Here is a 12,617-nt window from a genome sequence, read left to right as displayed (position 1 = left end):
AAGATTTTGGACACAAATTAAAGCGGTAGATCTAAGAAACAGGAGTAGAAATATAGTAGCCTCCTCCCACTGCTATCAACTTTACACAGGAATCTCATGTTCATCCAGAAAACCACCAGTTGGTAGGAGAAGCATTAATTAATTGGGAGTTCATTTGTGCAAATTCATTACATGATAGCGTTGTGCCTGTGCAAGGAAATAAAAATGTTGAAAACTCTGGCCACGGGAGAAACTGCATTGGTTACCAGTTGGGCAACGCATTATGTGCAAGGTTTTGACAATGACACATCAAGCCCTCCACAACAATTTGCCCATGTATTTAAATGAGAGTATCAAAGAATATAGACCAGGTAGGCGGCTGCACTCCAGTAACGCGGATCTACTCTCAGTCCCCCGTTTTAAAAAACACAGCGCAGGGGGGGGGGGGGTGCTCCTCCTTTACTGTCAAAGCAACCAGCGTGTGGAACCAGATGCCTGGGCACCTGAGATCTATTACGGAGGAATCTAAATTTAAGTGCTGAAAACCTATTTATTCAAACTTAAGGGAGAGTAGGACTACTGCTGTACCCTGCTTTTACTTCTATCTGATTGTCTAAGTGCCAAGTTACTCCTAGAGTAGCCATGCGCTATTTAAGAACTTCTCATTTAGCAAAAAGACCAACTGCAAGATAATGAACATTCCAACTATCTGTCCTTCCTACGTCACTACACTGGTTGCTAACACAAGGAAAGAACCATCATTTGCATCTCCACATAGCATGGCTCCCATGTTGTTGGAAGACAATCTGTCCTCAGCACTCCCCTGCAAAGGCCTTAAACCCCTCTCAATCTTAAGTCCTACACATTTCCCCTTTGTAACTATTTTGGGAGTGATAAAAGATTCCCTGAACTTGAATTAAATACCTAGACCGAATGTCGTGCTTTGGAAAGTACCACAAAACAGAAGTATGGCTTTTCAGAAAATAAGATATGCTGTACTCTGTGTGTGTAAAAAGAGTAAGGCACACTGACACAAGCAAAATACATGCTCACCCCATTTCAATGCCGACTTCGAATGCATTGTCATTATGGTGGGGTACTGGAAGCAAGCACACCTCTTAGAAGTTGATGATCTAATATATCTTTCAAATTCAGGGCTGTGTGCATGTGGGCACCAGCTCGTTTCTCTAAAACCCGAAAAGAGGTGGGGTGTTCCTGAGGGGGAGACTGCCCACCAGAGCGGGGAAGCCCAAAACCCAGCGCCACATGGAGATCCAATCAGCTCCTCTCCATAACAAGCATTTGCAAATCCAATAGGCCACGCCTTTGCAACCTATGGTTTTAGCGATGCAGCACAGCATTCCTGGATGCTGTGCTGCTTGGCTAAAGTTTTTTTTTAATTAAAAAACATTTTGACGTGGTGTGCAGGATCATTTTCTAGGTACAGACAACCATGCGTGCCTACAAAATGACGCAGCTGCCTTTTTTTTTTGCAAACGATCCAAATTGGATCATACAAAAAAGGGAAATAATTGTATGAAACATTTTTCTTTTTGTTGTGAAGTGGTGGAAAGCAACCGTAGCAGTTGGGAGCAACAGTGGGGAGGGAAGCAACACAGGGGGGTTGTTCAGGGTGGCATAAGCAAAACAGGGAACAACAGACAGACAACACTTGCAGCATGGGCGAGGGAAGTGGAAGTAAAGCAGGGAAGTGGGTGCAGGAGAAGAAGCAAAAGGGCAGGGTGAGAGGAAACGAAACATTAAGCTGGTGGGGAGAAAGCACACAAGAAGGCCATGTGAGGGAATTAGGGGAGAAGCACACTGATGAAAGATAAGAACTTGGAGTGAGGTGGAGGGGAGAGAGAAGCACACAAGGGAGACCGTGGAAAAACCAAGGCTCACTCAGAGTGCTTAAAAGCAAAAACCCCCAAAAAAACAGGACAAATAAAAAAAAATAATCAAAAAAATAAATCGAGGAGGTCGGGACAGACGCAAGCAGAGATACGATAGCTCACACAAGCAAATAAATAAGAAGCAAGTAAACAAAAGTGACAAATGTCAAACAATGGTAAGCAACGGACAGGCTTCAATTCCACTATAAGCTAACACTATGTCTCGCAACAGACAGTGCAAATCGAAGGCGAAACCTGAAAACTCAAGACGTGGCAGGCAGAAAAACCAGCAGGTCAACTGTGTTTTAGTTGAATCCACCAGACAGTGCAAGTAGCCTTGTTGCGAAGATATACTATGGGCTTACCAAGCAAATACAGGGGTTTACAGCCCGCCGACGTTTTACCATTTGTTGGCTTCACTGCTATTCTCATTTGTCTGCTTTTTATTCACGTACCATCTTATCAATGTTGTGTTTCTCTCCCATGGAGCACCTCCTCTATACCATCTCTTAGACTGCCTGGCTTCTTTATAAAACAACTTTCTTTTTTTTTACCTAACCACTCTATGAGAGTGTTTGTGTGTTACAGCTATCACCCCCTGTGCACTTTCCTCCATCTTTAATGTTAAAACTCTAACTCACCACTTTCCCAACCCGCTCCCACAACTCTTTTGAAGTCTAAGCCAACCAGATAGCACAGTTGTCCAGTTTGCCAACGACATCTTGGCGACATTTAGAAAGATTCTCTGGGAATGGATTCTGAATGTTGCTTACCACTGGGCTTGTGGTTTGTAACTCACATCTACATGCTTTCTATTTGCAGGCTTTACTTGTTTTAGGCTGTCCAACTTCAGCGTTCCTTCATTTCCCAAAACCCTATTTACTGGATTTTTCAACCAGTACTGAATTCTGCAAACGGGCTTTTAGATCTTGTTCTAATATGTGCATTCAAAGAAAGAGGTCAAATGCTAGGTTTTGTATTCCACAGAGCTTGTTGTTTACTTTTCTTTCACTGAAATTCAAAGTGAGAGGATTTATGTGACAATTATGCTGGCTACTCGGGAGTGATATATGATATATTTTTTTTCGGGCACAAAACAAAATTTAAATGTCTGTAAATGACTTGTGTAGATAGTTCAGAACATGGAAAGCACAAATGAAGCAAATTTTTGGGTAATTCTGAAGTGTGGTGGAAACAAATATTTTAATATGATCAAAATACATACACATGTTGATGACATTTCCGCACATTATCGTTTGTGCATTGCATACCGTTATTAGTAAAACGGTATGTCTGTGCAAATGTAATAATCACTTCAATTGAAGATGTGTGGTTTGTAATGATTTGTGCTACCACACAATGCATACTCCACTTTGTCCCACTCCACGCCACTGCACTCTTCTCTACATCACTCCACACTGTTGCACTGCGTCACTGCACTCTACTCTGCATCATTAAACACTGTCACTCCACAGTGCGTTACTGTACCATTCCACACTACGTCACTGCACTCTACTATGCATCATTCCACATTATGTCACTCCACAGTGTGTCCCTGCACTCTACTTTGCACCATTCCATATGATGCCTCTCTACTCTACCCCACATTACTCTACTCTGCACCATGCACTCTACTCCACTGCACTCTCCTCTGAAACAATCTACTTTAGGCCACTGACCTCTATGCCATTCTACACCACTGTAATCTACCCTGCGTCACTCCGGTCCACCCAAAAAGTATACACTCGACACCACTGCACTGTAAGCCACTATACTCTACAACACCACTGCACCCTGCACCACACCAATTCACTATGCCACTGCACTCTACTCTGCAAGACTGCATTCTCTGCCATTGAACACCACCACACTACTCTGCACCACTCAACTCTACGCCACTCTACACCAGTACATTCTGCGCCACTCTCCTGATGCCACTGCACTCTACGCCACTCTAGACCTCTGCACTCCACTGTACTTGATGCTACTTCACTTGAGTCCACTCTACAACACTCCACTCTATGACTCTCTACTCCATAAAACTTTACTCCACTCTATGCCACTCCACAACACTACTTCCCTCTACAACACTACTTCACTCTACGCATCTCCCTCTACACCACCTCTTCCCACTTTACTCCACTCTGTTCTACAACACACTACTCCACTGCTCCACTCTATGCCATTCCACCCTACAACACTCTACTCCACTCTAGGCCATTCCACGCTCCTACATTTCTTCCCTCTATGACAATCTACTCCGTTCTACAACACACTGCTCCGCAACACCCTTTATGCCACTCCACTCTACACCATTCCACAACACTCTACATCACTAAATTCTACTCCACTCTGCACCCTTCCACTCTACTCCCTCCACGACAGTCTACACCACTCAACTTTATGCCACTCCACGCAACTCTACACCATCTCAGGCCACTCTACACCACTCCACTCCACTCAAATCTACAGAACACCGCTCACTCTCCTTTACCCCCACTTACTTTTTGCCATGCTGAACAGCAGCCACGCTGCGGCACAACACAGCTTAAGACATATTAGTGACGCCAATAGCTCTTGCATAGGCGAAACCCATTGGCTTGTTAACATAAGGTGTTTGTGTTTTAAAACAGTGCTTTCACACTTTTTTACTTAATTTTTTGATCAATAAAAATAAAATAAAGGCACCCACATAATTTTGTAAGTGTGTGCATTTGTATTGAACGCATGCACTCGACTACGAAATGATGCGGTGGCTGTTTAATGACACTTTTACTGTACACAATAGCTAAAAATACACTGCATAGCCAACAGGACTAATAGGCACGGTCTATTGGTTTACCGATATGTCTTTTCCAAACAGAATACGATTGCTTTGTCAGCCCTATCTACTCTATGCTTTCATCAGACTTGTGACACAAAAAGTGAGAGTCCACAAACGCTGATAGTTGATTCAATGTAGGTTTTCAGTCAGATGTAAAGTAATGCTGTACGCTCAGGTGAATGGCCTTTAATGTTAGACTCGGACGCTGGTTCACATTTGATTATTTGAAAAACTAGTCAAAGATATAATGCTATGCTTTGCTCCCTCACCATGAACCTAGAAGGTGTTCCTTCCCAGGGAAGGTAGGCCAAATGTAACATTCTGGTAAGAAGATTTGACAGAGATCTTAGTCCGTTCCTAGTTGCACATTTCGCTCTAAGAATCTTCTCACTTTTGGGCGAACATATTCCCATGACACGAACTCTGCAGGCTTCTGTCTATGGGTTTATGTTGTTCAAGTATTTTAAGCGCACTTTCTTGCAATGAGCCTCAACACCAATTTATAGGAACCATGAGTCATTTGCTGAATTACTGCAGCAAAATTAAAACACGGGGATATTATTGGAATCTTGGCAAGATCAATTCAGCCGTCAATCCTTCCGGGGTCAGTACATTAACATTACATTCCTTAACAGTGCTTGGCAGAAAAGCAACACGAAGCACAACATAAATCATCAATTATGATTAGCTATTGCACTAAACGATACAATGACGTTCAGAAATATGAGCAAAACTGGATGCTCTGCATTTAATGGTGCACGTTACCAGAGTACACGTTTGGGAAGCATCAGACTACTTTATCTCAGTAACCTATGTACAACAGGAAATACAATTCAAAGCGCTATGCACCATATAAAGATCCTTTGACAGAGAAGGTCAAGGCTGAAATCATTTTAGTGGAATCATAGAAATCAAGAGGATCAAATCCAAATACAATCTGCAACAATAACAAAAGGATGATAGGAGGTCCGCCAGGTCGTGCAGTAGACTCGATAGTGGGGTGGACATATCTATGGTCTCCCCTAACGTGGACCTCACTGCAGCCCAGAAAGCACGGACCGACACAGAAGGTCTGAATATCCAAGGAATCTGGTCTTGTAATACATTCCCCAATAAATCACACAATGCTAAACTAGACGTTCAATCCAATTTCAGTGGGAAGAAGCACAGCAAAACAACATTATGGTGTTAGATTCACAACTCTGGAATATTCTGAATCTACTTGAGAAGTAACTAACCAGCTAGCACTCATGAGAGCTCTCAAGATTATATTCAGTTCATGGAGGCCCTTGATAGCCATCAGCCAAAGATCACTGTGGCCGCAACCTCCTGAAAAAGGGACTGAACCCTTTCATCTCCACATAAGAACCTCTTTACTTGCATCATTCATGGACAAAAAGTGACACCACTGAGATGTTGATCTGCAGCAAGGCGAACTACCACAAACCCTGACAAGTTACTGGAAGGAGAAATGCTGGAAGCAAACAGTGACAGGCCAATCCCAAAAAAGTTAATTTCAATTGCATCCTACCTGGATTATCAAGATCATGTTGGAGAAATCCACAATTAAACTTGAGAAAGGCCATGCAGGAGGTAGGGTGATCCAATTGAGTAGAAAAACAACTCACTTCAACTTGTCTTTATTCTCCATGATTTGCTGTGCTAAGAGACACTCCCAGTAGCACTACAGAGAACAAACTACTCATGTGACTAAGTCACTCACAAGAACATTTTGGGCAGTCTTAAGACAGTAGGTGGTAATTAAGGAACCAGATTAAGCAATCAAGTTCGGGGATATGTGCTGATGGCATCAGAACCACACATATAACTCGGTTCCCCTTTTGTGGGACAAAAGCCATTTTTTAGTTGCTCCGTAAGCATTTTACATTTACAACACTTCGTGACTCACTAGGCTCCAAACCTAGCGTTGATGGCTGCTTAAGTTACATTTTATGATGTAAAATAATGATTTAAGCACCAACACCAAGGCCTCACACTCAAGTCAGGAGGTACTAAATGCTTGGTCATTCTAGAATGAATCAGAGAAGTTTTTTTTCCCATGAAGCAGGTGCACTAGTGGGGTTTACAGCATTGATAAACAGAACAAACAAGCCACAAGCATCTCTGCCAGCATGACCTCCAGCAATACGAGTCACGAGTTGGACTGTGAAATGTAGCCGTACACACAAAACGTTAGTCATTTGGATAGTACATTTTGTAAACTTGGCTCTTAATGGCACTCAATTTACACTGTATGGGGACAGCTCTTTCAAATGACCAGTAGACAGAGAATTGACAGTGCTGGCTATATAGTGTTAAGCCAATGGGGACAAACGGGTCCCTCCCATGCGCCAAAGACTAAGAGCATCCGAGTTACTGCAGGCAGAGTACCTTTTAGTGCAGTGCTGGGAATTGAATATCTCTCAAGTGGAAAGACCAGTGCTTAATTTTCAGCGCAGAGGCGAACTTAGTAGCCCACCACGACTGCTTCCAAATGTTCGGGTTACCAAATCACAAGATGACCAGTCTTCATTTCTCTTATTTCCACCACCTTTCTGCATATCTCACTTTTACAGGTTCTTTTGTCATGTCTGCTTCCTGACCTTTTCATTGTTTTGCAGTCTCACACATCCTTATTTCGCCCTTTTCTGTCTTTCGACAACTTGTTCTGGGTCAAAGTCAGATGCTGTAAAATAGATCCCAGTCCTCAGATAGGAGTGCCACTGACCACCATTCATACTGACCACAACATATTAAAAACTGGGAAAGACTCAACACCCTAAATATGCATAGGACGGCTGCCGGGTTAAAGACAGTCTTCAAGCCAAAAACCCAGCATACACATAAGGCCATGTTTGATAGCAGTTAGCATGAACTTGACTGACAATATTCTGATCCTATTGAAGCAAACACATGGAGAAACTGAATTAAATATCTCTTAAGAGCAGCGTAGGACAACAAGATGAACTAAGTATTTCTCCAAGGCTCTTGAGCTTCAAAATAAGTCACATAGCCTTACACTTTAATAATTTGAGGCCAGTTACAGAAAGGATGAAGACGTCAAACAGTGGATTTCTTGGTCTTTTTGGCTTTAGTAATGGAGGCTAATTCACTTATGCAATATTTACTGGCAGACTCCTTTCTGATGGCCACTACCAGTAATTGTATGGAAGACGTGTATTGTTTACCATATCAGATGAAAGGATATATCTGCATTTGGCACATGTAAACCCTAGATGCAACAAGCATTTACAATGCAACGGTCTCGCCTTTGAAAAAGTTAGAGCTATTGGCATTGTAAATGACAAAAATGTTATTTATGTGTTGGTTTTGAAAACAGATAAATAAATGGCACTGTCATTTACAATGCCAATAGCTTAATTTCTCGCAAATGCCACACACAAACACAGACCCACACAGAGTCCCACACACACATACATACCTCCAGAGCCACATGCAGAGCCACACACACACACATACACAGAGCCACACACACACACACATACACAGAGCCACAGACACACACACACACAGCTACAGACACACACACAGCTACAGACACACACACAGCCACACACACACACACACTTCATCCACCCACTAAGTCCATCCACCTAGCCAACCACTCAACTCCATTCATCCACTGACTCCATCCACCCAACCACACCTTGTCAGGGATAGTAAGCACTAGCTGTGACCCCGGCGGATCATGTGTCTCATCTGGGGGAGCCATTGGGCCTTCTTGGTTCGTTATCAGCACGGAGCGCCAGGGCGCCCGCATCAGTGCCCTTCCCAAGATGGGGGACACAGTGGCCCGCGTGGGGTATTTTCCCTCACCTGTATACGGCAGGATAAGTCAGCCCCGGTGATAGAGATAACCGGATGCGGGAGGGAGGGAGGGGAAGCCCTCCGGAACCCCCTTACCTTTGAAGACGATGCTGGTGACCGGGTCCGGCTTCACCAGTTTGGTCTTGGGGATGTTGCTGGGACTTTCCACGATGACCTTCAGCATGGTGCCGGAGGAGCGGGGCGAGGACGCCGGGGTGCGGGAAGGATGAAAGGTGCTGGCTCTGAGTCCCCTGTGGGCTCTCCAAGGCTCTGCTCCAGACCTACCCCAGCGGCGAAGACAGGGAGGGAGTCAGGGGGGGGAGGAGCGGGGCGAGAACACCGGGGTGCGGGAAGGATGAAAGGAGCTGGCTCAGAGTCCCCTGCGGGCTCTCCGAGGCTCTGCTCCAGACCTACCCCAGAGGCCGAGGCCCGGCTCCTGCCTGCACATCCTGGGACCGAGCGGAGCTGCTACTGGAGCTGCCTATCCGTCTACAGCTCCTCCGACATCCGCCAGCGGCCTCAGTGCGCAGCCCACTCCTGCAAAAGCCACGAACAAAGGATCAAAACATGCCGCCCCCCCCCAAAAAAAAACACCCGCCCACCGCCACATGACGTTCGCAAAGGGGCGGAGCGAGAAAAAAATCACCGGAACGCCCACTGTACATGGCCATTGATTAAAGACAGGTTATTTGTAACAGCGACATTTTGAACTCTTGGATTGTAATACTGGTTTGAACACTCTTTTCTGAGGTCATGAAATCACCAGTTAGGAGATTGACAGCTGACCACCTTAAGTGGCTGTGAAAATGTCAGCGTGCACCAGGCTCTCCAAATTTCCAGGTTATGTGGCAAGGAAAAATTTGAAAAAGAAGAGCAGAAGAGATCATGACCGAGATGGATCCAAGGAAACCCTGGCGCCAAATGGTCACTACTAGGCCTTGGCAGTGAACTCCGCTCGCTGAGTTTTCAGTACTCCGCGGAGCACGTAGAGTTTCAGGGAGCAGAGTTTTATCCTTGCTCAAGTGAGATTTCTAAACATGGATGGTCGTGACCACTCGCGTTGAGAAGCATCCATTTGCATTGAGGAAGCTGCGGCTCGAGTCGAAAATCTACTCTAGTGGCAGAAAGAAGTGCCCTCTTGCTCTACACATGGTGCCATTTGCACTGATTTTCTAGCGCGAGACAAACACTCGGCTCTAAAAATCAGCGTGAACTGCATGACCTACCGCACATTGCCGCTTGCGGAACTCCACATAGCGTGGCAAATTCCTTGACCACTTCATGGAAACTCCGCCCAGGCCTAGTCACTACCCAGTTGCCAAGAGTGGAAGGAGACAACCACAAGTAAAACTTCACAAGCATTCCTTCTACAGACGTGTTGTGCTACTTAAAGAGTAGGAATACAAGAGGTGCACAACCACGCACCTAGTTGGTCCAACTCAATGTTCTCTTTAAAGTCTGGATGAGAGTTTGTTCTCTCTCCTTAACCACTTGGCTGCTATGCGTTTTCCCCCCCGGTGCTGGGATCCCACATTTTCCATTGTTCATGACGAGCTGGGCTCGTCATGAGCGTGCGAGGAGGCTACACCATGACGAGCCCAGCTCGTCATGAGCGTGGAAGGGGTTAATGCATTTGGTTTTCAGAGAAATGCTTGGTGTTTATGGCCTTGAATGCACAAAGGGTTGGGAAGGCAGGGAGGTACCTGACAGAAAATCATAAGGACCGTGGCTGTTTTGACAATTGTTTATTTGAATAAGGAACTTGTATGCGAGAAACAAGGTCATTGTTGAAGGGCACAATGAAGCCATCTTGTCCTAAGTGTACTGGTTGAAGAGCGAAGACTTGCATCATGTAAGCGCTCCTCACACATGCAGATGACAAACTCTTGGCAAGTGTCACACAACAAACAATTGTCCTTCTAATCAAAGCCTGGGATTACCCGCTAGGCCACGTATCTCGGAGAAGGAATGGGACTTGTTTAGAGAGCTTTTACAGTTAGAGTACATGATCTATGCACAGAAAAGAAAGAATTTGTTTGGTAAATCACTTTGCTACTATTTTGCTACTCTGGAGCATCCAATCCATTCACAGGTCTAGAGAATGTGCGGTGGCCACAGTTCATCTTGGTCACATATTCTGGTTGATAACTATTGAGTGTATGTTAGCTAGTGCATCGCGTTGATAGAGCTAATTGTATCCACAAAGGACCTAAACTTTGGATAAATTCCACATTAATTACACCAGTTCAAGTACATTAACCTCCAGAGTTAGTTAGGGCAGTTTGATGGGTACATTTTGGCACGCACAAATAGAATGATGCCGTCTTTTCTTAGGACAGGATCCTAGGCCTTGACATGCATCCCTCAACTATTTTGCTAATGAATGCCTAGAACTATGCTTAAAATCATTAATGAAATAAGAAAAGTTGAAAGAAGACAAATCTCCGAGCCCAACATATTAAATATCCTATGTAAATCTGTGGAAAATGAACCCCCGACCCCCCAATACATTTGGGAACTATATTAAACTAGATAACCGCAACAGTAGTCTGTTTAACTCACTATAATTAAGAAAATATTCCCATCTGAAAAAAAGGAGTACTAGATACACAAAAGTCCACCCAATCTTCCCCCTTGCAGTGCTCTAGGTACCCTCTAATCTACCGAACTAGACAGCCCTGTAGCTAAAACATATCCAACCTGGCAAGCGTGAGCCCTTGATTGTAACAGGGGTGAGACATATCTCATCTGGTTTGTGATTTCAGTACCTTCTTCAGGGAAACATTTGAATACCAGAGTCGTAATTGTGACATTTAACTAGAAATCACTCGAAATCCCAACTCGTTGGCTGCTTATTATAATGAGGTGAACTGTAGTTTTAAACACCACTCACCAATCCATGTAAGAGAAATTGATATCCAAGTAAAAAGCAGAAAGCATTAAGACTTGAAAGCCCTCTCCCCGAGGTGTACCAATTAAAAACGGTGGTTAAAAAAATGTCTTGGGGTAAATCTTTACTAAAGCACAACATAAGGGTTATATAAAAATATTTTCCTCAGGTTAAGAAGATATATTAAGATGTGTGGATTGGTGAGGCTTTCAATAATAGTGAGAATCTCCAAGACTTAAATATCTAGTCTTTCCAGCTGCGGTTAACTAGGTTAATGTCTTTTCACAGTGAATACAGTATGTTTTGATGAGTTTCTTTCAAAAGATTTTACTTATTTATATACGTATCTTAGCAAATGAAGCACAGGTAGATGGATCAGTGACTCTTAAGCCACCTTAGTGTAGAAAATATTTTGCCTGTTTGCCTTCAACGGCTGATGCGTGGTGAGTAAAATGTACATCGGTGGATGGGCAACTGTTTCTCAAAATTGTATAATACTAATAAACGCTCAGCTGCAGAGAAGCAAAAGCTCTCACAACTGCAGACATTCTACTACATTACAGTTGTTAAACAAGCATTGGCAATGACAATACGTCTCAGCAATGCCCGAGCTATTGGCGTTGTCAATGTGAATTTATTTTAGCAGTAGTTGCTTCCAACTGATGTTATAGAGAGTGTCGACTTAAATAAGAACAAAAGTTAAAAAGAAACATGTGCAGGGTAAATCATCCCTCAAACATTAAATGCAAAAAGAAAGTAACATGGAGACACAAATCGTAGGAGTAAAGGATTGGTCAAGTGAAACTATTTGGTTGAATAACACTGAAACAGACAGATGTGGCTTTTTTAAGGCGCAAAATGATAACTAAGCTAATGAAGAAAACAGAAATATGAGGAACAAAGAGGCGAACAGTACGTGACTCGGTGACTTAACGGCACATTGGACAAAAAAGTCAGAAAAGCTCATTTTAATCCCAAATGCTCGAAAGCACCGCAACTCTTAGTAGTAATAGAACGTCAATTATAATGTAACCATGTTTCTTGCTTAACATCAGTCCAAAGTGCTGCAAGTAAAAGTGCACTCACTCTCAGGAACGAGAGCCAAAGATCCTGCAAGCGAGATCCCAAAACGAGCAAAGCTAAGCTTGAGAAGCGAACATGGTCTACAGCAGCGTCTGGCTGTCGGCAACATAGAAAAGGGGTA

General features: G+C 43.8%; 1 protein-coding gene across 3 annotated transcripts in view; it reads right to left on the bottom strand.

Moving 5' to 3' along the window:
• Positions 1-12,617, bottom strand: part of ABL2 (ABL proto-oncogene 2, non-receptor tyrosine kinase) — a 366,300-nt gene that overhangs the window by 151,182 nt on the left and 202,501 nt on the right. Inside the window, exon 1 of one of the 3 annotated variants that reach the window (XM_078643005.1) lies at positions 6,227-6,407. The exons of the other annotated variants lie outside the window; for them this stretch is intronic. Within the exon in view, the coding sequence (XP_078499131.1) occupies positions 6,227-6,281 (55 nt within the window). The 5' untranslated portion in view covers positions 6,282-6,407. Of the gene's footprint in view, positions 1-6,226; positions 6,408-12,617 lie in introns of those variants that run through there. 3 annotated transcript variants of the gene reach the window in all.

Source organism: Lissotriton helveticus, chromosome 1_1 (genome assembly GCF_964261635.1).
Source record: "Lissotriton helveticus chromosome 1_1, aLisHel1.1, whole genome shotgun sequence".
In the NCBI taxonomy this organism is placed as follows: Eukaryota; Metazoa; Chordata; class Amphibia; order Caudata; family Salamandridae; genus Lissotriton; species Lissotriton helveticus.
Note: the sequence above shows the minus strand (reverse complement) of the source record. Positions and strands in the feature narration are given on the sequence as shown.